Source organism: Staurois parvus, unplaced genomic scaffold (assembly GCF_062004578.1).
Source record: "Staurois parvus isolate SC_StPar_1 unplaced genomic scaffold, SC_StPar_1.0 ptg000556l, whole genome shotgun sequence".
Classification (NCBI taxonomy): Eukaryota; Metazoa; Chordata; class Amphibia; order Anura; family Ranidae; genus Staurois; species Staurois parvus.
In genome coordinates, this window is record NW_028318352.1 from 654,020 (window position 1) to 681,816 (window position 27,797).

A 27,797-nucleotide genomic window follows, 5' to 3' on the forward strand; every position below is an offset into this window, starting at 1 on the left:
GGGGTTGTTTTTGTTTTTTTGTGTTTTTTTTTTTGTTAAAAAAAATTAAAGGAACTTAAATTAAAAAAAAAAGTTTTATGGTCAGGATCTAAAGACCGGTTCACACCATGCCTGCACATCAATCGCACTGTGCATTCCTGTGAAATTTAGACCCCATGTACAATGCACTTAGTTTGCGATCTGCAGTGGGTGTCAATAGAAAGCTAACGACACACCGAACGCAGGGGTTGTGATGGCAGAAAAAGACCAAGTGGTACATCGAGTCTGCCCAATTTTTGGGGGGGTTTTTTGTGTGTGTGTTTTTTGAGGGGGGGTTGTTTTTATTTTTTGTGTTTTTTTCGTTAAAAAAAAGGAAGTTACATTTTTTAAAGAATGTATTATTATGGTCAGGATATCTAAAGACCGGTTCACACCATGACCGCACATGAATTGCACTGTGCATTCCTGTGAAATTTAGACCGCATGCACAACGCACTCAGTTTGCGATCTGCAGTGGGTGCCAATAGAAAGCTAACGACACCCCAAACGCAGGGGGTGTGATGGCAGAAAAAGACGTAGTGGTCCATCAACTCTGCCTGTTTTTTTGTTTTTTTTTTGGGGGGGGGGTTGTGTGTTTTTTTTGGGGGGGGGGTTGTTTTTTTGTGTGTTTTTTTAACAAAAAAAATTAAAGGAAAATAAATTTAAAAAAAAATATATTATTAGGGTCAGGATCTAAAGACCGGTTCACACCATGCCTGCACATGAATCACACTGTGCATTCCTGTGAAATTTAGACCTCATGCACAACGCACTCAGTTTGCGATCTGCAGTGGGTGTTCAATAGAAGCTAACGACACCCCAAATGCAGGGCGCAAGCACAATGTGTTAGTCTGCATGCAAACCTTCCTACTAGTCCTCCTAGATTCTGGTTCCAACTCTGTATATCAGAGAATTCCAGGCAGACATTGTAATGGAATTCTAGTACGGCGATTGGCGCATAGATGTGCGCATAGCGTCGCTCATAGAAATGAGCACAGGCTCGCCACTGTGCGCACACGTGTCCATTCATAAGGGAGCGTGCCCACAGTTTTTAGCACCAGATGGGCTATTTTGTTCACTGTCAGTCCTGACTGGTCTTCAGCTGTTCCCTGTGTCCTGCTTTCTTCCAGTGTGTTCCCTTGTTACTGACCCGGCTTGCTCCTGACCTGATTTCGGATTCTGCTCTTGTTGCCAATTCCTGACCCGGCCCATTCCTGACTTTGGCTCTGCTTATGATTTGGTACATTGTTGCCTGCCTGTTGATGACCCTGGCTACTCTTGTGACCTCGCTTCTGTCTCCAATCTTGGCTTCCTGACCTGTTTGAGTGCCTGTCCGGCTATCTGCTGTTGCAGCTCTGCACCTCGCTGAGTGTTCCGGCCACCAGTCTGCTGAAAGCTTTGATAAGCCACACGTCCTAGGCCTGCAGCACAAGTGGAGTGCCCCTTTAACCGCAGCTGGACTACTGATCACTGCTACTGTTTCTGACCTGATGGTTCATCAGCCTCCTTTGGATCGCATCTCCTGCTGCAGGTTCTTCTATCAACATCTGTGAGCAGTGAGGCCTAAGCTGGAGATACAAGAGAGGCCGACCTCCTTTCAGGTACGTGACAGTGTGTAATGTTTAACAGGTGCACTCTGTGTTAAATCGATCTTTATTAAACAAATATTTTAAAGTGGTTGTAAACCTCAGATATGAAATATGAGCAAAGCATATCCCTATATAGTGTATACTTGTCTCAATCCAGAGCACTAAGTGTCATTTCTGTCTGCTGCCTCATTCATCTGCTATCTGCATGAGTCACTTCTGACAAGTTTTCCTGACATCAAGAAAAATGTGACGGGGATGGAGCTCCAGCACACAGCCTGTGATTGACAGTCTCAGCTTTGTTTCTCGATCCAGCAATGTGCACAAGAGCAGATGCTCTCTCAGGTCTCTCCCACCTCATTGAATCAGAAACGGCAGCAGCAGGAGCCATTGGCTCCCGCTGCTGTCAATCACAGCCAGAGAGGTGGGAGTAGGGACAGAGCTGAGCTATGCTCTGTTTATCACATAGGCACGTAGGTGCCCACATAGCAAGTGGCTTGCTATGGGGTCACTCAGCAGGGAGGAGAACACCAATGGAGGACCTGAGAAGAAGAGGATTGGGGCTGTTCTGTGCAAAACTATTGCATAGAACAGGTAAGTATAACATATTTGTTTGTTTGTTTGTTTGGGGTTTTTTTTACCTTTTAGTTACACTTTAATGGTACTGCAGCATGTCTGCAAGAAGGCAGTGCATTTTTGTGTGTATTGGGAAAGCGCGTGCTTTTGCATATATTCCCAACATGCTGTAGTATGAATGGGGCCTTAGGGAATGAATCTTCCAACTACCCAAGATTAATGCTTTAATGCCTGAATGCTAACATGGTTCATTCAGTAGGTGTCCTCCAAAGGGGTTTCAATTAAATACAGCATTGTCTTCCTAAAATAGAAGGGATTTATACCTAATTACTTCCATCTAAATCTAAAAGTGAGGGTTCTAATTTTCATTCATATCAAAAAACACACTTTAATTAAAGAAGGGCTTCAGTTGGTTCTGAAAAAAATTTAGGTCAGCAGCTACAAATACTGTAATTACTGATTTTTGATAAACAAACACTCACTTGTCCAGGGATCCAGCTCTGTCCACACCCGGGCACCGGCATGTTAACAGTGGGCAGCCAGTTGTGACTCCTCGTAGCTTCACAGCTGGCTTCCCACTGCGCATGTGTATTTGTGAATTGTCCCACAGCTTTCTGGGACCTGTGAAGTAACAAAACCAGCAGACCCAAATACTCCTGCCCTTGGGAATGGACTCAATAAAGGCTATGGCCACATCTCGGATGTCCTGGAATGTGCACTCCTTGGACCGGGGAAGTCCAAATGTACTGGATAGAAAGAAAACAAACAGAGGGCGCACCGGCCTAGTGCATTACCTAAAAAACATTTATTGAAGCAATAAAAATAGGTATTGTTCTCACAAACAATAATTTTGTCAAAGGCACATCATGAAAGAACAGCTCTGTCCAATCCACACTGCATGTCTGTCCGCAATGGGAACCCTGGACTTCCAACAGGCTAACACGTTTCGAGGACTTGCCTTTTCCTCAGAGGTTTCTGAGGAAGAGGCAAGTCCTCCGGACCTGTGAAGTGTCCCAGAAGGTTGAGATCAGGGAGGTGGGGGGAAGGGAACTTTCAGTGGATGTGCCGCAGCGATCCGTCCAGAAGTGGGAGCGGGTACCTCTCACCCCCCCAAATACAGTTCAAATGGGGCATGTGGGAGAGGAGGAAGAGCGGCACCCCTTTTTAGTGAGGTCCCACTTTAACAAATCATAGCATACTGTATATGATAATATCCAAGCCATTTTTAACTATATTGTTGTTAAAAATTGTATTTCTTTTTCTAAAATTTCAGTTTTTTTATGATGACAAGTCATAAATACTTTGCACAGCTCTGTCTGCTCTGCTTAAGGGCCTATTTTATTTCACTGTTTTCTTTTTTTGGTGATGCAAGTAAGCAATGGGGACTAATCCCACCAATTTCACTGTCTTCCAAAAGAAAGCTTAAAGTGTCACTAAACCCAGGACCCTGCATTCACTATATCCGGTCTCCCACAGTACACACAACATGGAAATGTAATTATTTTAAATAGAAACTGCTAAATACCTTTTCTCATCAGCAGTTACAGCAGTCCTGTGACTTCTATCAGTGTTCAGCAGAGCACTGGTTAAAGCTTGTAGTTTTCATTCTCCCTTGACTGTCCTATGAGGCTGCAGGACCCCTGACCCTCTGTCTGTGTTGATGGGGTAATCAAGTGATTTTGTTTTCCAGGAAAGAAAATCGCATCAACTTTTGACCGGCTTAACAGGTGTCAAAAATAGGTAAGAAGTTTACACATGTACTGCAGGTAGTGTACTTGAATTTAAAAAATTAATAGGAGGCACAAAAAGTTTTTTTATTTTTTTTAGCAGAGGAGACATGCAAAATATTCTCTGCTAAAAACTCTTTTCGGTGAACTTTACATGTATGGCAGACCTTGCTGCCCCTCTGAAAACAATCCACGGTGGATCACTTTTCAGAAGTGCTTGACAGGAGGCGATATGTAGCTTCTTTTCTGTCTGTTTTAACCCTGAAATACCGGCACCATGCACCTCTGGGCAATTGCTGTTCAGCCCTATGCACTTAAATAGATTGCGTTTGGTGGCAGTACTGCCCCTCAAATGCAAAAGGGTGCATCATTTTTGTCAAAGCTGCATAACAAAGGTTCAATATTTTACATATACTGTATCTTATACTGTCTGCAGTTTTTCACATTTTTTACATTTAAATTAACAATGTGATTTGTCTGTTTTTTTGAACCAGCTAATGTACACATTGGCAGCCCTCCAATCTTTACAAACAGTGATGGAATTAATAGGTTATATTTAGAGTTCTAAAAAGGTCTCTATAGCAACTTTTTGTTTGGCCTGAAGTTCCTCTGTTGCAGGTATACAGTATCCTATAGATTTATATTATACCTCTTTGAACATTCTGAGCTTAATTGGGAAACTCACCTTTTTTCATTTAAAATGTTTGTAAACTGCAGAAATGAAATTTGAACAAAATACAGAGCCAAATGGGTCAGAATAGTGTCTCACCCCCCTTTCGCTAATGCCTGTTAGTGGTGGCTGTGTCTGAAGTTTCAATCAGAGAGCATTTGCCTAAAGGTAAACAACTTCTATCTTTACAAAACCAATAATGTCCTATGTATAATGTGCAATGGGTGCACGCTGTGTTATATCAATCTTTTAAAAATATTTTAAAGTGGTTGTAAACCTCTGACATGAAATTTGAACAAAGCATACCCCTATATAGTGTGTACTTGTCTGAATCGAGAAAACTAAGTTCTCTCATTTCTGCCTGCTGCCTCTACTATCTACATGAGTCACAAGTTTTCCTGACACCAAGAGAAAATTGGTGACAGGGGAGGGAGCTCCAGTAGATTGACAGCCTCAGCTCTGTTCCTGTGAGCTGTGTGGAGGGGGGTGTGTCCTTCCGCTCCAATCAGCTCACAGAACACTCCTCACTAAGCTCTGCAGTGTGTCATTTCAGCTCTTCACCCCCTTTTTTCTGAACTTTCAGACAAGTTTTATAAATTCTGGACTTTGTACAGATGTACAGAAGACATGCAGACAGACAGGTATAACTTACATAGGAGGATTTGTTTCATGCTGTGTATTATCTGAAGCCAGTCACTTCACTGGGTATACGTAAGGGTTTACATCCACTTTAATGTAATTTTTTAAAGAACCTGTTTGTCTTGCAACCATGAAATTTGTATTTTTGGAATCTATAATTAAGGCAAACAGATCACATTCCTGAGTGATTTTATTGAGCATATGATGAAAAGGCATAAACAGAGCTTACCATCAGTGAAAACCGCATACAAAGTGATTAGTAGACCCAGAGATATAGGCAGCTAAAGTTACAAGCAAACCTTGACTTTTCCTGTGTAAGCCAATCTTGTTCCTTCCTTTTTCTAACTCCCATACTTCTCAGTTGATCAGTGCAGCTAACATTCACATTAAAAAACAAATCGGGAGATACAGGACGTGTTAGGGTACAAGGTCAGGATGTACTGTTACAGAAAAAGATAACATCTGCATGTGCTTTCAGCTGCCTCCATTTCTGAATCTACTGGTTATTTTATACCCAGGTGTGTGACAGGTTTGCTTTAAAGCTGATCTCCAGGCAGATATACAAGGCACAAATAATTGCCGCTCTCTGGTCATTCATTAATAAATAAATAAATATTTTTAAATGCAAGCAATGCAACTTACCTGAATTTGAGTTGGTATCAGCCTCTTGCAGTCTCTGCGTAGCAGAAAACAGTGACTTCACAGATCAGTGTTAGAACCAGTGTTGACCTTTCCACATGGAGTAACAATTTGATAGCAGTTGCTGAGCAGCCACTATATGTTTCCTTGGGGCAGGTATGCAGTTTGGGGCTTCCAACTTCACTGGCTGCATACTTACCTTGTTGTTGGGTAGAAAAACACAAATGAGGATGATGGCCTCGCCCTCAGGGATTCCATCTTTAAAGCAAGGTGGCATTGGCAGTTTACCTATTTGTGTCCTTTCAGGTCCCTTTATTGGACTCCCCAGAGCATTATGTGATAATATGTTAACCCAGGTAGCCATCTAATGTACCTTATGGGAGGAGGAACGATTGTATTCCGAATGATCGACTTTTGTTTTTCCAGGTGAAAAGCCCAGGGTAAAGCTGATGTAAAATGCGCCCACAATCTAATAAGTATGTAGCGGTATAGCTAGAGACAGAGGTGGACTCTAGGCTTTGTGAGGCCTTAGGCAAACTGTAGACATTAGGCCCCACTCAGGCCCATAATGGGAAAAATAAAGCAACCAAAAATTAACTCTGGGAGGGGAAAGTCAACCATTGGCGGTTCATCCCTATCCCCACCAGTGCCACTGATGTTATCCCTATCCCCACCACTACCACAGATATCATCTCTATCCCCACCACTTCCGCTGATATCATATCTATCTCCACCACTGTCACTGATGTCATTCCTATCCCCACCACTTCCACTGATGTTATCCTTATCCCCACCACTACCACGGATATCATATCTATCCCCACCACTGTCACTGATGTCATTCCTATCCCCACCACTTCCACTGATGTTATCCCTATCCCCACCACTACCACGGATATCATCTATATCCCCACCACTTCCACAGATACCATATCTATCCCCACCACTGTCACTGATGTCATTCCTATCCCCACCACTTCCACTGATGTCATCCCTATCCATGCCACCATCACCAGCACTGATGCAATCCCTATCCCCACCACAGCCGCTGGTGTCATCCCTATCCCCACCACTGCCACTTATGTCATCCCTACCACTGCCACTGTCATTATCCCTATCCCCACCACCACCACCACTGCTGCTGATGTCATTCCTATCCCCACCATTGCCACTAATGTCATCCCTATCCCTACCATTGCCACTAATGGCATCCCTATCATCATCGCCACTTATGTCATCCTTATCAACACCACCACTGCCCCTGATGTCATCCCTATCATCCCTAGCCCAACACCGCCACTGATGTCATCCCTATCCCCCCATCATCCCTGCCACTGATGTCATCCCTATCCTCCGTCACCATGGCCACTGACGTCATCGCAATCCCCCCACCACCACCACCACCACTGATGTCATCCCTATCTCCCCATCATCACTGCCACTGATGTCATCCCTATACCCACCACCACCACCACTGCCACTGATGTCATCCCTATACCCACCACCACCACCACTGCCACTGATGTCATCCCTATACCCACCACCACCACCATCACTGCCACTGATGTCATGTCTATCCCTCCCCATCACCACTGCCTGATGGGGGAGGGGTGGGTAGAATGGGATCAATCAGAGGCAGTGGTAGTGGTAGTGGTGCTGATAGGGGATGGGATCAGTGTCAGTCGATTCCCCCTCTTTCTCCAAAGTGTCTCCACTTGCGTCTGGCTTCCTTCACGTGCCTCCAATATGTTTTAGAAATATTACACTCAAGTCATCCATCTGGTAAATGTAACAGTGGATAGCATGCTTATGTCATCTCTCAACTGTACTTTCAAGCCCTCAATTGGCTGGTGTCATAGATAATCACATGTGCAACTGCAGATCTAAACAGAAGCTAAGATGACACTGACCTCAGCTTAAAGGCCTCTTTAACATGGATGTCATCCTTGCAGTCATGTTGTTTTCAAGAAAAAATGGATTCAATTTACATCCATTTGCACATCCGTCTTCAGTTCAGTTCAGTTTACATCAATTAGCCCTTTATTTCAGTTTATATTAGTTCAGTTCAGTTCAATGTAGGCCTCTTTCACATGGACGTTCTGATCAGGTCCGCCGCCCCGTTTTTCAGGCGGACCTGATTGGAACTTCCATTCTCCTCTATGGAGTGGCAGGTGCAAACAGACGTGTCCATTTACTCCTGCCGACATCCAATCCGATCCGCAAAAAAGGGATGGATGGGGATCAAATTGCTGTCAGATCGGGTCGGATGGAAACGAACAGGTGGTCCATTTTCATCCAACCGCCCACTGAGGACAGCAAGCTGCTCTGAATCTAGCTGAACGGACGCAGACCTGTCATCCGATGAGCAAGCGGATCCGCTAAATGGGTCCGCCCATGTGAAAGTTCAGTTTACATCCGTTCCTTTCTGTTTCAATGAATCTGGACATTGGCTGTTCCATTTAAAAAAACTGACCTGATCGGAGATGGATGTTTGCGGATGTAAACTGATGATCATCCATTTACTTCCAGCCACCGATAGACATACATTGTGTTTCAGTCTGCATCTGAAAACTGACAGACGGTTCTAGACTGAACACCTGTGTGAAAGGGGCTAGCAGGGGCAGACTGATAACTCATGGGGCCCCTGGGCAATAGGAGATCATGGGGCCCCTGTTTCCTTGCCCAAACTCAAAGCCTATGAAAAAGGTACCAGGGGCATCTCATGGGGCCCCCTACTGACCCCGGGTCCTTGGGAAGTGCCCGAGTTTCCAAATGGTCAGTCTGCCCCTGGGGGCTAGTTTAGATCAGATTTAAAAATATGAACTAGCAGAGTCAAACTAAAGTGTATGATGCAGTGGGCTTGGGGAACAATAGAATAATACACAAACATCCTCGTCTTGGTCTTCTAGATCCCTTATCAAAGCACTAGGAAGCTTCTTTTGTTTTTATAGACTATAATTGTGAACATAAAAAAACTTTTCTACACACAAAATGTGTCAGTATATTTTAAGCAAAAACTTAAGTTGGAATTTAGTCTCTTCCAAAAAAAAAAACCCCCCTGCATTTAAAACTTAACACATGAAATGATACACGCAGACCGTGAAATTACTGTCAATGCAGGTTTGTTAACAAATACAACTGGAAACATGGTTATCAGAAATAAAAAGGCAGGTAAACAATGTACAATAAATAATAAGGAAACACAAAACATACTTTATTTTTTCCATTTGTTTATACAAAATAAGTAAATGTGAAGCCCAGACGCTTCTTAAAATTATAATACAGCAAAAGAGGGGTGTTTCCTTCTGCCCCTCCTTTTGTTTCCCAGATAAAAGTTTCAGTACTGGGATTTTGAAAAAAAACCAAAACAGAAATAACCCTGCAATATTTGTGTACATCTTTTATGAGATGCATGTCTGATGTAGGTAACATCTTGCCATTGCTAAAATCACTGAGCAAGAGACTAAGCCTATAGTTACCACCAGAGGGCAACCTAACACCATTCTGTGATGTACATCAAAGAGACCACTTTAAACCTCTAGAACTAGTCTTCAGATTTTTTTTCATACTCTCCCTTGCATTTTATCATCCAAATATAAGAACGGAAGGTTCATGTATTTGACACCCATTTCTTATGCAGTCTATGCTAATGCCAGCTAAGAATTTAATCAATGCAAAAGCTTGGAGTGAGAGCAATACCTAAATCCAATCCTTCTGATTAGCATGTGCATTTCAGCTAACATGTCTTATTGCTTCAAATAACTGCCCAGCATCACAGAGGATGTATATGAAAAAAAGTAATTTTTTTTTTTATAACCAACTGACCACAGTATGATTTTGCGTTTCATCTGATTTGTAATTTGAAGTAAACTTCAGTAAAGAATACAACTTGGAGTTTAGGCGAGTTATTGGTAGTTAAGTACCAAATGGTAGAAAGCATATTTTGGGCCTGGCTCAGAAAGACATAAATGCCAAGTGAATGTTAGAAAAGAGAATTGGTCCCAATCTAGGTGACAGACTGGAGACTTAAACAGAAATAAGGAGGCAGTTTATTCTTTAACAGCAGCCATGAAGGTGAATTTTGGTTTTGGCATCTTGTTGGTCCCAATCATCGCCCACATCCAGATAGGTTGTCCAATGCTTTGGATGAGTCAGGAGGCGGCAGGATGGAAGTCCATCTTTTACTGTCAGGGAGGTGGCTTTTGGTTTTGTTTATATATACTACTTGCTTTTGGTTTTTCTCTTGAGCTAAGATGTCAGAAAAATGTTTATTTTGAGATCAGCAGGGCAAATCATGTTGTGGAGCATAAGGTGCTCCTGGACATCTTGTCTTCTTACCCTTTGTAGGATCAAGTCTTTGTCCTATCAAATTCAAAATAATAAATCAATTTCAAAGGAATGTAGATAGTAGTCCATAAAGACAGTACGTTTATTTGCCATTTATTACCATACTGTGCCCTCATTAATGTCAGGGTTCTGATGGGGTAAAGGACCACTAAAGCCACTATTGCTAGACATAGAAAATGGAGGACTTGGACCACTGCTGAAGACTTCTCCAGAAATGGGATGCAGCGACCCAGTCATGCCAGGCTCTGGACTGGGTGTATCTGGGTGAGATATCATGTCCGCATATCTTTGGTTTTCTGAAGGGTGGTGACCAGCTAGTGGTGGTTCAAGAGGGCCAAGAGGAGTGGAACCAGGCCCTGAATTCTGTAGGTAGCTGGAATCTGCTGGAGATTGTGTCTGGGAGGATGGAGGCCCATGAGGGAAAAAGTCATAATTTCCACTTCCATAATAGTCCCCTTGGTAATCTGTAAAAATAGTGAAATGTAAAAAAAAAACTAAGAATATATTTGTCTTTACATATATGTTAAACATTTCTCTTCTACTTCATATGCCTGTATTCCCAATGCTTGTGTTAAATGACCAGTAAGCCAACAATAAAATCTGAGAGAGGTATATTTGGCCATAATTACGTATTGCATGACCCACACTTTGCTTTTAAACCCATTTTCTTCCAGCAAGTTTCCTTGTACATGTGTTCGTACAGCACAGCCTCTAGCTCGATGAGGCCCAAGCTCATCTTGGTGACTGTAGTGCATGAGATAGTGGCAGGGAGCAGCTCTTTTGTGTGTTTCTTTGTGAATATATAATTTATTCTGTCAATGCGCAAGAGTGCTACAGATAAAACCAGCCATAGGATTACAGAGCAGATGACAAGCATATGAAAACTACATGGAGAAGAAAAGACAAAAAGAATGAAAAGGGGTAGAAGCCACAGCGAACCAGAACTTACTTTGCATTAATTAAGACCAAGACAGGAAAGGTGAGAAATTCAGTTTTTTTCCCCTAACAACTTTCCAAGGCAGAAAAACCTGTTTTATTAAAAAAGAAATGCAACAATTAAGTGAGAAGAGACTTTGCTTGAGGGTAAGACTGGCATCATCCAGTATTTTCAAATCAGTGATCAACTTATTCTAAATTCAACTGGAGAAATTGTTTTTTTTTTCCTTCATGGTTTTATTTAGAAGTAAGTTGATCATTGAATAGAAAATACTGGATGATGCCCTTAAAGTCTTACTTAAATTGTTGCATTTCTTTTTTTAATCATACATTTTTTTTTCTTCCGCAGTTGTATTTAGACGTTTATTTTAAAATGTAAAACACTGCATAAATTGATGGTACTATAGAAGTGCCTGTAATAAATATACAGCATATCCGTACATTCTTGTACAGTTATGGTCTCATCTCACACAACTATAAGTAGCATGTCTGTTCATTAACTATCAATTGAAAGGCTAAGTATCTTTGTGTGATGTTGACGAAGTTCACAAAAATTTCTTATAACACTGGCATTCAGCAGTGCAATGAGAAAGACACCTCCCATAATACAAGCCCGTCTCAGGTCAGTGCCCTCATACCCTAATTAATGGTAAATAATAAGGCAAACACTTAGCAGAAATAAATCACACAGCGATCAGAATGAAACCCATTTGTAAGTGTGGCAAGGCATTAAGCATGCAGGGGTTTCTGGGCTGCTTGAGGAGGAGCTGGAGAATACAAAGATGCAGGGAGGGAGCAGATGGGAAAATAATTACTTTTGAGGCTACTTATTGCACAATGAAAAAATGTACCACGAATGAATGGAAACATATCATGTAACACATTACTGGCACCAGAACATAAGTGATTTGTAATCTAAAATAGTTATAAATTACGATGATGAAAAATATACACATAAAAGTATTTTTAGTGAGAAAAAAAAACAAAACTAATTTTTACAGCAGCAAATGAAATGCAAAGTAGGACAGAGAATGAAAAGAACCACGGGCCAGATTTAGTATCCTTTTAATTGAATTTGCGACTAAATCACCTACAGGAGAAGGAATAAAGCCACATATTTGGATTCTTTTGTTTTGCTCTTTGCTTAGAATGAAAGAGCCGATTCTGTAATCTCTTGACATACAAATCTATTGAGGGCACAGAATGCACAGCTCTTGGTAAACAGACATCCCCATTCATACAGCTCAAAGAAACAAGACACATCTAACTTGTAACAGATCACAAAGACATGGGAAGGGGGGGTGATGTATGGAGGAGAGAAGAAAATCGGAGATTCGGGGGAGGCAGCAGAGATGTAGAAAAGACTTGAGAAATATTAGATGCAGGGGTGGGAAACACTTAAGAAATGCAAAATTGGAGTAAAGGAGGGGGGGGGGGGGGGAATCAAAAAGGAGAAAAAAAAAGGAAAAAATATAATTTGTATATATTTCCAGGGGATAATTTATTTTATATATAAAATTTACAGCAAATTCAGCTAAGACTACTGGTTGTACCAGACAATGATCTATTAACATATTTTTTTTTTATATATCTCCATCTTGCTGTAGTAGGAACATAAGCTATGAAATATAGGCACCACATTAGCACAATGTACTAATGCTAGAGAATGTAGGGCACGCCGCAAAAAAATTCCCCAAAAAATCCAAAGGTTTTTAAACAGAGGGCTTGTACAATTGGCTCTTGCCCATCTTTGTATTCCACAGACTGGCTGGTTATCATCCCAATGTCCTGAAATGGCTAGTTTTAGATAAATTGCATCTAAATGTAGAGGTACCATGAATCCTATTCTCAGTACTGAATGGTGAGAACATCCCACAATCACCTCAATTCTGCTGATCATACATTAACTGATGTGTGGTAGTGATGCACTCAACCTGAACCTTGCTAGAGATAAGTAGCCAGGGAGATATGAGCAGAGCATGGGTGCTTTAGAGTTGGCTGTAGAAATTTATAGAAAATCTCAGGTCAATTATGGATTTTTAATTTTTTTTTCACATGTAGGAAACGAATAGTTATGCACTTTATTTCTGACTATAAGAAAAACCCTTTTTGAGGGAACAAAAAGTTGGAAGGGGAGAAAAATTATAAGGATAGATCTTTTACTAGATTTTAGAAGAATAAAGCTTTTAGTAAATTTGTAGATTCAGGAAAAACCACTGAAAATGTAGATTTAGGAAAAACCACTAAAAATGTAAAAAACACAGGTTTTTACTAAACAAGGATGGACCAAGAATAATATAATGTTGGCAGTAATGACACATATCATGCTATGATTACAGAGGATTTAAGGAAGCTGCGTTAATGATAAGTGTCAGGATGTTTTGTCAACCACCGTGCTCCATCTAGAACCCCTCTAGTGTACATTATAACTTTATTAGCATGACTTTTGTCTATAACATCTTGAATGAAGGATAAAGGCAGAAAACAGACAGAGAAGGCCTTTGTTATACCTTTCTGTCTGCTCATAATACAAGTGACAGCAACGGCGTACAGATGCAACGAGGGAGAGAGGAAAGGCGATGTAAATATAAGTATTTAGCAAGGAAAGATGAGAAAGTGGCTTGGTATCATCCACCACTGCATTTTACTGCTCTGGGATTATTAATGTGTGGGTTTCGGGGCACATGACACAAATTATAATTGCAGTTGGTAAATTGTGAATCAGAGGAAGAAGAAAACAAACAGAGAAAGGCAGGGTATCCTGCTCTCTCCAATCACCCTCCATATGTTCCAAGAATGTGAAGGTAATTGGAACAACTGTTGTCTGAATAAGGTACAAAGAAAGCAGCTGTGCTATTGTCCCCTACAACACTACTGAGCGAGAGAGACACAGAGAAAGAGGCAAGTAAAGGAGGGGGTGCTGAAAGAGGGGAGAACTGGAAGATGAAGAGCAAGCAGTGGGGTGAACCAGGAATGGGCATGTCTCCTCCATAACAACACGCATTACGTTTTACTTGCTGCGTTGTGAAAAGTTTAGAGGAAAGAGGAAGGAGACCTTTAAAGTGGTGATGTGAAGTAAGAGGAGGCGGTGGTGATGGTGGTGGTTAGAGGATTGAGAGGGAAAAGGAGATTAAAGAGACCTCAGGAAGAAACCTTGTGAAAATCCTTCTCTTGGAGGCTTTGCAATCATTTAATCTTTGAAAATGAGGTTTCTGGGTAGGGCAAAGGTATTTTAGGGATAAAGAAAACTGAAATCCTCTACTATCCCTTAAATAGGCACTGAAAGGGGTCAACTTGAGAAATGTCACGCATCATACAGAAAAAATGTACTTGCATGTTTGACCCTTTTATGCAGTTTGAAGCTAAGTATACTTGTAACATATTCACTAGATAGTTCCTACACACTCATCCACTAATACAAATCATACAAACAGGCATCTAGTTGTATGTATATTTACCTAAATGTTTTAGGAAGTGATTATTTCAATGTGTGCTTGCCACTGTATTAAAGAGAAGTATGTAAATGGGTCAAATGGATGTAAAGGTATAGGAGCAGCCCATCCCTGCAACAAATGTCTAGCAGCCATGAGTTTGTTTCCAAATTAGCACGATTGTCCATGATTTAAAAATAAAAAAATCTTGCAACAGAATTAGATATTTTCACCAGCATTCTAGAAGATTTCTGCAGGGGCTACTGATTGCAAAAACATGCTAGGGCTCAACTACCTTCACAAATTGGGGCTGATTTTCTAAAACTGGTGAGTGCAAAGTCTAATGCAGCTGTATGGCAGCCAATCAGCTTCTAGCTTTAGCTTGTTCAAATAAGCAAAATCCTTGAAGCTGATTGGTCTCTTTGCAGAGCTGAACAAGATATTGCACTCTCCAGTTTTAGTAAATCAACCCCATTATGTCTAATAATGATGCATCCCTGCCATTCAGAGCCAATATTTCACTATTTTAGGGCCTGGAATCTGCACCCAGTGCTATAAAAACCCATTGAATGGGCTGTGAATTAATTCAGAGGTTAATAAAATTGGGGAGATGAGAGCAAAGGGCTTGCCGTTGTATATTTGCATTAAGTGATCAATTAATCCAGACGGGGTTGCAATTTTGGATAAAACCCCTCCAGCAAGAGAATTACATGAATCATTTCATTTGCTTTAAAATATAATATAGTACATGGCTAGCCTTCCAGTGTGGAGCCTAAACACTATCTCATTACAAAATGTATCTATAGGGCTTTACAAATCCAACACAATAAAAACATAAGTACTACTAGCAAAGCAGCCTTCAACTGTCCAGATACTAAATCTTTCTGCATAATACAAAAGCTACTGTTTAGTTGTCGTTCCCCTTTGTAAAAACACTTGAACGCTGATTGCAGTACCAATGTGGTATCACAGGTGTATGCAGCCTTTTCACATAACTCTTGTTGTTGAAGATAGATCTCTACCAGCTGATCACTGGTTCAGGAAGGGAAGATGAGAAGTTTGTTATCGGAAATGTCTGTATTACTCTGTGCAGAGTGGAAGAACAGACATAATATCTTTTTATTGTCTTTAGGTGAAATGAGCAATGTGCACCCTGATGTCTGCATAAAGACAGGATTTCTATGTCCTGGTGTTTGTGTATTAAGTGGATACAAGACATAGGTGTACTGCTTAGGATCCTATCATAATGCAGGCAAATATATTAATGCCCTTGGTACCACCCAGGATTCTCATCTTGCCTTTCACTCCAGCCAACTTCCATCACTATGGACCCCAATTACATAATCTATAAAAACAGATGCAAGTGGAGACAGGGCCTGTTACTGGGGAGGAACTTGAGAAGGCAGCAATTCAAGTAATACCTTTGGTGGCATTATGTAATGTAATGACAGTCTTAATATCTGCATTTTGAAAATATTAAAGGGGTAAATCTGTTAAAAGTAAGATGTGAATTTTGTATTAAAAAAAAATGTAATATGTAAACATGTGCCAATATCCACAATGCATAATATACAGGTGATTTGATGCCTGCCTATTGTAAATAGTGTGAATATTTAGATTTGTGAATTCAGAGAAGGGCTAAATAAGATTTAGCAAAAATAGACAAATTAACTATATAGAAAGTGACATAGCCAGACTGTTTGGTAAAAAAAAAAAAAAAAAATCATGGTCCACTGTAAGAACTTGCATTGCAAAATTATATTTTCACCAATAAGGATTGACATTGAATCTGCTGTTCATTTCAGTGATGGTATTCCAATCAGCCAAGCATCTTCTGTCTAAAAGTTTATCAAACTCAGACTGTAGGTTACCTCCATAGTAGCTGTAAGCGCCAGATCCAAGAATGTCTGACTCGTCTAGCCTTCCTCCTAATGGGCGCATTCGCCTTGGGCTCCTGAAGAACGCATGCCTTCGTGCACCTAAAGCGCTCAACTGTTTCATTCTTCTCTCCTTGGATCTCCTGTTTTGGAACCAAACCTATAACAAAATTAGAGAAAAACCTTTAAAGAAATGTCTCTATATTGAGTTGTAAAGAGTTCTTAAACCAAAAACCTTGCACCCAGTGTAGCTAAAGTGCATATGTATTGCAGAGGGGCAAGGCTAGAGATAAGTGAACTAATCTGTTGGTTTCCACATCTGCCCCGGATCTGGCTGATACACAGTCAGATGGTGTCTGTCGCAAATTGCAGGCAATATGTTAGAAGATCTGCAGGTTTTCTTGCCAGCTTCTTCAGGGCTGAAATGAATTAAATGTTTTATACACAGCTAGCAAGACTTTGACTTTTGATAGCAGCCCCTTATAAACACCTGTATATGGGCTGGGGAAAGAAGACCAGCAACATCAACCAATAAAAATCTGCTGCATTGCAGAGTATAGTTTATCCACCAGTCATGACAGTGGAAAGCAGATAGTTGACTTTGTCAGCAAGCTGCTGCTAGTTCTTTGCACAGCCAGCATAAGGTGGTTGATATTGGAGCAGGCTGTATTGGTAAAATGCTGTATAGCCTATGTTCAGATCAAAGTGGGTGCAGGAACTGCTATGCGCAGTCTTGAATTGATACTTGGATCACAAGACTGGTTGAATATAATTATAAATCCTTGGCAGGTAAACAGGTTGCATATATGCATTTCAATAGGTTTTTTTTTCTTTAGCTGGGTGCTTGTAGTTCACCTTTAAACAAAAACAACCTCAGTAATTTCTAGCCACAGGCTAAGTGAATCTTATAGAGATTATAGAATTTGAAGCATGGCACTCAGAGTTGCTCTTTTTTCAATTCCCAAAAGCACTGCAAATAAAGAATCCTAAGCTGCAATTGCAATGTTAATTTTACAAATATACTGTATATGACCAAGCTTTTCCTACAAAATTGAGTTTTTGAATTATCCAAGCAGCATGCCAGAATATCTATTCTCTTCTTGCCAACTTCTTAAAAAAAATTGAGGCTGAACATTATGATGGCCTCCTAATTTTCACCAGGACAGGGTATATATCGACTTACACAGGGGCGGACTGACCATTTGGAAACTCGGGCACTGCCCGAGGGCCCGGAGTCAGTAGGGGGCCCCATGAGATGCCCCTGGTACATTTTTCAAAGGCTTTTTTGAGTTTGGGCAAGGACACAGGGGTCCCATGATCCCCTATTCCCCGGGGGCCTCATGAGTTGTCAGTCAGCCCCTGGACTTACATATCTCCTTTCCCCACTGCATCCTTCAAAAACCATAGGTTATATCGAAGATCTTGTGCTCACCACCACTCCCAAGCTAAAGCTTTGAGGCCCTCATGGTAAATCACCTGTCAGATGCAAGTTATGAAAATGTCAAAGGATTACATGTTCACAGGTTTCTCACAGATACAAGCCAATTTTCCTGGTATGCCAGGCTGGTATCTTTAGTGAGAAAACAAGTTAATTATGAAAAACTGTCAAATAGGATTCAGAGGGTCCAACAAAGAGGCTGCATAATAGATCCTCTTTAATGGAAAGAAACCAAACTGGGATAATGAAAATGTCAGAACAACAGCAAAAGCATGAGACACAGGAATATTACAGGAACTGATAGAGTAGGTCTGTAATAGGTTGAAACCAATGTCTGGCATGAATTGGTAATCAATTGGAGGCATGTGATAGCAAGGAAGTGGGGTGCACCTAGGCAGAACTTGCAAGTACACAGGTAGTTTGAGGTAGGTGCTCTGTAACAGGGGCAGACTGACCATTTGGAAACTCGGGCACTGTCTGAGGGCCCGGGGTCAGTAGGGGGCCCCATGAGATGCCCCTAGTACCTTATTCATAGGCTTTTTTGAGTTTGGGCAAGGACACAGGGGCCCCATGATCCCCTATTGCCCGGGGGCCCCATGAGTTGTCAGTCTGCCCCTGCTCTGTAATCATAACATACTTCCTGCTAGTATGACAATACTTTATATATACAGTACAGTGACAATTGTCCTTCATGATTAGGGAGTGTTGCTGGCAAGATCACCAGGTGATATATAGTCATCAAATCTAAGAATTGGTAAGTTGCAATGTTACATTTTAAGACTTGGGTTTAGATACAGGTTATTGAAAAAAAATAAACCTGCACTGGTCAACAATCAGCCAAATTTGAACATTTTCATTATCTAGGTACAGTAAGGGGAGCAAATACCTGCTCTGTCATGACAACTTATGTGATGAAGCTAGAAACATGCACATCCTCTAGAGAACCCTCTAGAACCTTTTTTTCTAAAAATGCATTACTTGTTGCAGCGAGGCTGCCTCGAAACAATGCATCATCTAAAATATGTTTTAAATAAAGACTGTCACTTAGCTGAACAAACGTTTACAAAACGGGGTGTCACTAGCATCAGGTACCTGGGACAGCTGCCCTGGGAGTTCCCACCAGATTCCTTTGGTCTCCAATACCAAGCATTGCTGACATTCTAAAGCATATCATGAAAAGGGGTGTCACTAGCATCAGGTGCCTGGGACAACTGCCCTGGGTGTTCCCCCCAGATGCCCCTGGTCTCCAACAAGCATTGAGCCACAGTTAGTCTCCCACAGCTGTGCAGAACCTTACTTTACAAAGGAGGCACTTTTCCATGGACCAGCAGCAAGAGGGACTTTACTCCACTGTTCAGCAGTAAAGGGGGCACTTACTAGCAGCAGGAGGGCATTTCTCCACTGACCAGAAGTTAGGAGGCAGTGAGGCACTGTACTAGCCAGCAACAAGAAGGTACTGCTCCACTGAACAGCAGCAAGGGGGGCTATTCTCCATGACCTTCAGAAAGTGGGCACATAACTCTGACCAGAACCAAGTAGGCACAAATCACTGACCAGAAGTAAGGGGGGCATTTCTCTGCTGACCAGAAGTAAGGGGGCACACACACACGACCAGCAGTAAGGGGCACTCACCGCTGACCAGTAATAGAGGGGAAAAAAAATACCAACCCACACTCTAAAGAGTGGTCAGTAAAACTGTCCAGCCTGTAAAAGAAAACTGTTCATTTACCTTTCCAGCTGCCTGTACCTCCGATCTTGTTAACTATTGCCAAAGACTCTTCTGCATTAAAAACACTGGTGATTCAGATGCCTGATGAGTGTTTGATGCAGAAAACTCTTAAGGCAAGTCTTGTCACTTTTCTTTTTCAGATTCACCTTTGAGAATTTTTTCAGAGGTGACAGGCCCACTTTAAGAGGGAATGCACAACACTGATCACCTACACTTAAGGGGGCACAGACACACACACTGACCACCAACATTTATGGGGACACTCCTTACTCACCACCAACAGGTGGCCTTTTCTCCTGACAACTTTACTCTGAAAGCTGTGCCATGCATTACATAGCTCTGACCCCTGCCCTCTAATTGCTGCACTGTATATGCTATGGTGTGCATCAAATAGTCATGACTGCTGCACTCTACACAACATATTATTGCCTGATGTGCTGTATATATTATGTTTAAGTCCTGAACACACAGTTCATTGTCTCAACAGTTGCTGGTTTTAATTAAGTTCTTTTTTAACGGTAGGTTCAGAGAAAGTGTTAGATTTTTGTGTGCAGAAATACATATGAAATTGGAGAATTTAATTTTGGAATAATGATTCACTGAACTGGGAGTTTAATTACTGTGCCACAAGTGACAGTGTCCCAGACACATTTAAAGACTAACAGGGGGACTGGCATGTGCCTGAAGTATATATAGTGAATAGGCACAGGTTCTGTATAATCATTCCCCTTTAGGTTAGTCCTGCGGTTAGGTTCAACTGCCCACTATTCACAATGCACACTGCATAACTACTTTCTCTGTTGTGCCCCTTGGTGCCGTGGGTCTTTCTAACAACACCGCTGTATACAATATTTCCTCTTTGCCATCTGCTTCTACCATGTTATATTAAAATGTTTGTCACTGCCAGACTGAAATGACTACTTAAACTACATAATAGAAAATGGGGAATCAAAACAGGTAAATCTTTTCGATCTACAAAATTTCCCTGGATGTAAATTCTAAAACATATTCCTCAACAGCTTAATCTTTACAAGACTGCCATTTAATGAATAGTATTTTCTACAAAAACTGAGATTTTTCTTTCAAGACTGATTCAACATAACAATGCAGTCTGAAACCACAGCATAGAACATTGTATGATTTGTACTGACCAAAGCTAATGCTACCATCTAATGCAGATTGTTCATTTCAAAGGCCTTAGCCGTTCTAAAAGTATATGAAGTATTTTTAACTTCTATAAAGTATAAAATTAATAGAGCACCTCCACTTAAAACCAATTTTTCAGCTGTGCGTATACATCATATTACATAGATCTACATCTATATTAGTGAGGACTTCCAATATCGACTTGCCTCCCTGTTCTTACCCACATAAAGAAAGTGTTACTCTCTGACAGCTATATTTGCCAGTTAATTGTTTAGTATATAGCTCAGTTAATCCATCCTGACACCATGAGTTGGCTTTGTAATAGTTGCATTGCTTGGGCAGAACTTCAAATTCTGGTAGGAACATCTTGCCAGTGAAGAGATATCATCATACAAGTTAATTTGCCAGCAACCACCCAATATAAAATATGAATTTTGACTGTAATTTTACTGATTGAGTCTGAAGTGTGGTTCTGGAAAGCTTACAGATTACATAGTTTGTGCTATGGTGTTGAGGGGGAGGTAATTACAAACCTTGAAATGGTTTAAGACTTGTGAAAACTGTGATGGCATTTTAAAATGTAAGGTCTGCAGCTCATCTCTTGACTTGGGTTGTGGCATGGCATCCCACCCCTAAGATGAGGGATTACTGAGAACTTTGGAGGAATTCTTACCGGGATAAGCCGCGAGAGCAGGAACATGAAAACCATCAAACATGAAAACCACTTTATCAAAAGCATCATATCCTGTACAAGCCCCTCTAAAGGGCTTATAGGATCCGGATTACAACTCTTTCAGGGGGATGAATGGGGACCCCCGCCTGAGAGACAAGGGAAGGACCTCACTCTTTTGCTGATGAAATGAGGATTAAAAAACACCAATCTTTTTCAAACTGAATAATAGGCAAAGACTTACAGAAAAAAAAGGTATTGAGCTTGGAAAAAAGGCTACAGAAAAGTGAAAGGACCACAAAAAACAAAACATGTAACTATAAAAGAGAGATCAAGCCTTGTCACAATGTACAGATCTACACCTGATAAAAACTAGACAAGATAAAAAAAATTATCACTGTTTATGTTGTGTATGTGAATTTATGTTGTGTTCTATGAAATTAAGCTTCCATTGTTTAATAAAAAAAAAAAAGAACAGTATATTTTAATTGTAATGATTTGTCATATGGATTTCCAAACATTGTGCCATATTTCAACAAAAGTGCTCATTTTTAGGTTTGCACACAAGTGTCTTAACTGTATAATTGAGCTATATGGGCAATTTTTAGTCACCTAAAATGTTACCTGGAAATGTGTGTGCCCAGCAAACCCTGTTTGATGTATCAGGCCAAATAAAGTCATTGGAGATTAGTTACAATAGTGCCATGTTGCTGGACTTAGTGCTGCATGTCTGTATAAGAAATGTGAAACTGTTAATTATACTTGCATATGTGCACACTCAGGTAACAATGCTTATTGCAAAAAATCTTTTTGCCTTCACAAACTGCCCCAGATAGCTCAGCTTTTAAACATAGAAACTAAAAACAGTCAAAGTTTTGGCATAAAATTAAATTTAACCATAATTGAAATGCACCAATCTTTTGCAAAAAGTCAAAGCAGTTATTTTGTGGCCTGAGTCCCAGAAGTTATTAACATTGTTACATGCTACAAAGGTGCCTCTATAACACAGGTGTCAAACACAAGGCCCGTGGGCCTAATCTGGCCCTCCAGGCCATTTCGTGTGGCCCTTGCACCTCTCCTGCAGGTACCCCCTTGTCTCTGCCCCCACCTTGTCTCGTCTCAGCAGTCAGCAGCAGAGAGAATAGAACTCCTTTTACCAAATCCTGCACCTCAGTACAGCTGCAGCACCCCCTCATCTCTGCCTGTCCTGGTCTCAGCATTCAGACTCTGGTAACTGTCTCCATTCCTCCTCTGGTCCTCCTCCAGACCCTGCACTTTCTGCTTTCCACCTCTGCACGGTGTTAGGGAGGGTGTGGGATTCTTGACATCTGATGTAATGGGGGGTGGGGTTCTCTAGACATCTAGTCTTATATATACAACTGGTCCTTTGAGGGAAACCATAATGCCTATATGGCCCACGATGAAATGGCGTTTGACACCCCTGCTCTATACCATGTTACTCTGGTTAGATTTTTGATTACAGCACCTTTAGAGTCAGGTTAGATTAGAATCGCATATTTGATCTTCCTTGCTGGACAATATTTGTTCTGTGCTTGTTGACAAAATCTTAAACTCTGAATTGACCAGAAGACTCCTCCATTTTTTTCTTGAATCTGTTTTACTCTGGAATTATGCACTCTAAAAGAAACACTTAGGGCAACCATATAAAAACAGACATGCATCCCCCCCATTTCAATTTCTTAATGGGAAACGTCATGCTTCACATATTTACCAAGCTCACTGAACATTCACTTTGCCAAGTCAACAGCCTTTGCTAGTTTAACACTTAAACCTCATAAAATCCTTACACTCCCTGAAACTGAAGCAAAACTTGAGCTTTGGCTTCCTCACATTATAAGTGAATACTTGAATGGCAAACAGAACCTTTTCATAACACTATCTGCAATTCAAAATACTGCACTATAAAATCTTATGGCTGAACGTTACAAGCTTCTCTCTTGTGAAAAGGCATCTAGTAGCTGAAAGTGGAGTGCTAATCAAGAGTCCGGCAGTCCATTAGTATTTCAGAGTTGACATATACAATGGAAAAGCTGCAGGTGATATGTCTAAGAATAAGGTATTTATATAATCAATGCCTGATGCTTTTAAAGATAGATTACATACTTAAATATTAGAAAACAAAACAAAAAAAAAACACCATTTTACTGCAATAGTGTAAAAAGGTACAAAAAAAAAGTAAAAGTCAAAACTGTCATAAAGAATAGTTGTGATCTCACCTGAATCACCCTCATATTGAGTCCTGTTTCTTGGGCTAATTGCTCACGAATGTGCCTTGTGGGTTTGGGTGTAGCTGCAAAAGCTGCCTTAAGGGTCTCTAGTTGCTTTGCTTTTATGGTGGTCCTTGGTCCTCTTCTTTTGGTACCAGAGTTCTGCTCCTCGTTCTCATTATTGGTGGTTTCTTTATCTGAAGATGTAGAGTGATCTGTCTCTTTACTTTCATCTTGTACGGGGTCTTGAACGTCTGGAGACAAACTTCTGTCTGTACAAGAAGAAACTAAGAAAAACAAAGCAGAAGGGTTTTAAGAATTGTGTGTATAGCAGAAAAATCCAAATTGCACATAAATAGCTATGCATGTATAATACAGTCCACAAACTTCAGTACTTATTTTTACAGTGAAATGCGATCATTGAATACAATATTACTTTTTGTGCTCCTAAGTGTGAGATAAGAGCTATATTTAACAACATGATGCAAAGTACAATGATCTACAGTAAACCCCAGCAGTCAGACAGTCTTCAGTAAAAAATAATAGTTCCCATTGCTGTGTACAACTGCAGTTCACCTTCTTAAACATACAAAGGCAACATTTACTATTAGACTCATTACACCAATGCATTTGGGGACCTTATTTCATAACAGCCTGTTCTCGGGAACCCACGTATTCTACTTGCATCACCTTTTGGATTATACACCATCTGATAGGACTTAAAAGTCCCCATTTTTTTTTCAAAAGGGTGGGGATAGGAGGGATATTCTCTTCAATGAGTAGCCTATTAAATCTTTGACAATGTGTGTTGTGTGCCTGCTCCAGTCTCTTGACTGGCTATTGTGGCTGTCATGTAAGAGTTGGGGGTGGTTGCATAGGACAAACACATACCAATGACATTAAATGCCTTGCACCATTTCAGAAAAATTAAAATTGCTGTGTTAAAATCACCTCCACTTTTTGATTAACAAATGAATTTTACTAAAGGTCAGATGCTGTAAATGCCCTTTAAATGTTTGGGAGGAAGAAGGGTAGCATGAGATACCTGAAAATTAATTAGGTCCTATGAAATAATAAGCAGATTGCAGGCAAAATAAGTCAGATAAATGTGGGAAATGACTAAAATGATATTAAACTCATTAGAATCATAAATTAACCAAACTTAATAAAATGGATATATATGTGCTGAAGATTATTTGATTCCTATTCTCGGAATGTGCACTAGTTCTTCACATTTAAATAGATAAAAGATCATTCCCAAAGGTGGATACATCAGAACCCTCCACAACTACTATTTATAAGGATTCATTGTACCTTTGCAGCAAATTCACTCCAATATTACAATGATGCATTATAAATTCACTGCATATTTATTGGCTTAAACATTTAGCAATGTCTCAACTGTCCTCTTGCCCACAAAATCCTAAAATCTTGCAATGTTTGTAGGGAAATGCTACAAACAGTCTTGAGACCCAGACAAGAGAATGTCATCTGAACATGCATATAGAAAATGATCAGACACAGCAAGTTCATCAAGGAAAGAACAATAATTGCCTGAAAAAAATTAAACCTCAAAATGCTTTCATATTCTTAGGCCACCTCCATATAATTTGCAGAAGGTATAAAAAAGGAAACATTCTGCACACAGAAAGCAAAGTTTGCAGAACCTAAGGGACAAGTAACTGCAAAAAATGAAATCCATAAAACCAAAACAGTGTCCAGCTTCTACAACATGCCAAAGGTAAAGAGAAATACATACATTAGCAAAATCAAATCTAGTAAGTTGAAAGCAATAAAAAAAGGTCTCTGTACCAGAACATACACAGAAACAACAACTAGAAGAAATGCAGATTTAACTACCGAACAGACTGTAGATAAATTTAACAATTAAGACATGTTCGTTCCTGATTTATACGTGGCTAGGCTCTAGAGGATTTCATAGGCCATCACAGACAAACGTGAAGGAGAAGTGTAATGTTCTACAGACCACAGATTTTAAACTATTTTTGTAACTTACATTTTTAAAGTTTGGTCCCCCATATTTGTCATTATATTACCTGTAGGGTTTTAGATTATCCCCTAGGGGGAGCCCTGTATTTTATTCAACCTCCTATAGCAGTGATGGCGAACCCGTGGCAGGCGTGCCACAGCCGGCACGCCGAGCCTTATCTGTGGGCAAGCCAGGAGAATCCAGCGGCGCGCTGTCTTCCCGGCTGTAGTGTGCGTGACAGCCGGGTCCCAAGTGCGCATGCACAAGAAGCAGTGCTCTTTGTGAATGGTAAGGCGGTACCTGGGACACATGACAGATCCCAGAAGCCGCCGGACCAATCACAAAGCGCAGCGCTTCTCGCGCATGCGCACTGGGCATCCGGCTGTCCGCCCACACTACAGAAGCCGGGAAGACAACGCGCGGCTGGATAAAGGAACAGGTAAGATAAAAAAAAAAACTCTGCGGAAGTAAGAGCGGGTACCTGTCAAATTCAGGTACCCGCTCCCCCTCCCTCCCCAAAGGTCAGCAGTCATCCCTGTGCTGTCCGCAGTCTCTGGTCATCCCTGTGCTGTCCGCAGTCTCTGGTCATCCCTGTGCTGTCCGCAGTCTCTGGTCATCTCCTGTACTGTGTCCGCAGTCTCTGGTCATCCCTGTACTGTGTCCGCAGTCTCTGGTCATCTCCTGTACTGTGTCCGCAGTCTCTGGTCATCTCCTGTACTGTGTCCGCAGTCTCTGGTCATCCCTGTACTGTGTCCGCAGTCTCTGGTCATCTCCTGTACTGTCCGCAGTCTCTGGTCATCCCTGTACTGTGTCCGCAGTCTCTGGTCATCTCCTGTACTGTGTCCGCAGTCTCTGGTCATCCCTGTACTGTGTCCGCAGTCTCTGGTCATCTCCTGTACTGTGTCCGCAGTCTCTGGTCATCCCTGTACTGTGTCTGCAGTCTCTGGTCATCCCTGTACTGTGTCTGCAGTCTCTGGTCATCCCTGTACTGTGTCTGCAGTCTCTGGTCATCTCCTGTACTTTCCGCAGTCTCTTGTCATCCCTGTACTGTCTGCAGTCACTGGTCATCCCTGTACTGTGTCCGCAGTCTCTGGTCATCTCCTGTACTGTGTCCGCAGTCTCTGGTCATTCCTGTACTGTGTCCGCAGTCTCTGGTCATCCCTGTACTGTCCGCAGTCTCTGGTCATCCCTGTACTGTGTCCGCAGTCTCTGGTCATCCCTGTACTGTCCGCAGTCTCTGGTCATCCCCTGTACTGTCCGCAGTCTCTGGTCATCTTCTGTACTGTTCGCAGTCTCTGGTCATCTCCTGTACTGTGTCCACAGTCTCTGGTCATCTCCTGTACTGTGTCCGCAGTCTCTGGTCATCTCCTGTACTGTCCGCAGTCTCTGGTCATCTCCTGTACTGTGTCCACAGTCTCTGGTCATCCCTGTACTGTGTCCGCAGTCTCTGGTCATCCCTGTACTGTGTCCGCAGTCTCTGGTCATCTCCTGTACTGTGTCCGCAGTCTCTGGTCATCCCTGTACTGTGTCCGCAGTCTCTGGTCATCCCTGTACTGTGTCCGCAGTCTCTGGTAATCCCTGTACTGTCCGCAGTCTCTGGTCATCCCTGTACTGTCCGCAGTCTCTGGTCATCCCTGTACTGTGTCCGCAGTCTCTGGTCATCCCTGTACTGTGTCCGCAGTCTCTGGTCATCCCTGTACTGTGTCCGCAGTCTCTGGTCATCTCCTGTACTGTGTCCGCAGTCTCTGGTCATCCCTGTACTGTGTCTGCAGTCTCTGGTCATCCCTGTACTGTGTCTGCAGTCTCTGGTCATCCCTGTACTGTGTCTGCAGTCTCTGGTCATCTCCTGTACTTTCCGCAGTCTCTGGTCATCCCTGTACTGTCTGCAGTCACTGGTCATCCCTGTACTGTGTCCGCAGTCTCGGGTCATCTCCTGTACTGTGTCCGCAGTCTCTGGTCATCCCTGTACTGTCCGCAGTCTCTGGTCATCCCTGTACTGTGTCCGCAGTCTCTGGTCATCCCTGTACTGTCCGCAGTCTCTGGTCATCCCCTGTACTGTCCGCAGTCTCTGGTCATCTTCTGTACTGTTCGCAGTCTCTGGTCATCTCCTGTACTGTGTCCGCAGTCTCTGGTCATCTCCTGTACTGTGT

At 41.6% G+C, this 27,797-nt stretch overlaps 1 protein-coding gene across 2 annotated transcripts in view; it reads right to left on the bottom strand.

The window, feature by feature from the left end:
* Window positions 1-9,036: 9,036 nt before the first annotated feature.
* Window positions 9,037-27,797, bottom strand: part of LHX5 (LIM homeobox 5) — a 45,036-nt gene continuing 26,275 nt past the window's right edge. For both annotated transcript variants that reach the window (XM_089691231.1, XM_089691230.1), the window contains 3 exons: window positions 23,667-23,944; window positions 16,441-16,606; window positions 9,037-10,666 (listed from right to left, as the gene is read on the bottom strand). In XM_089691231.1, the coding sequence (XP_089547357.1) occupies window positions 10,299-10,666; window positions 16,441-16,606; window positions 23,667-23,944 (812 nt within the window). In that variant the 3' untranslated portion in view covers window positions 9,037-10,298. The remainder of the gene's footprint in view (window positions 10,667-16,440; window positions 16,607-23,666; window positions 23,945-27,797) is intronic.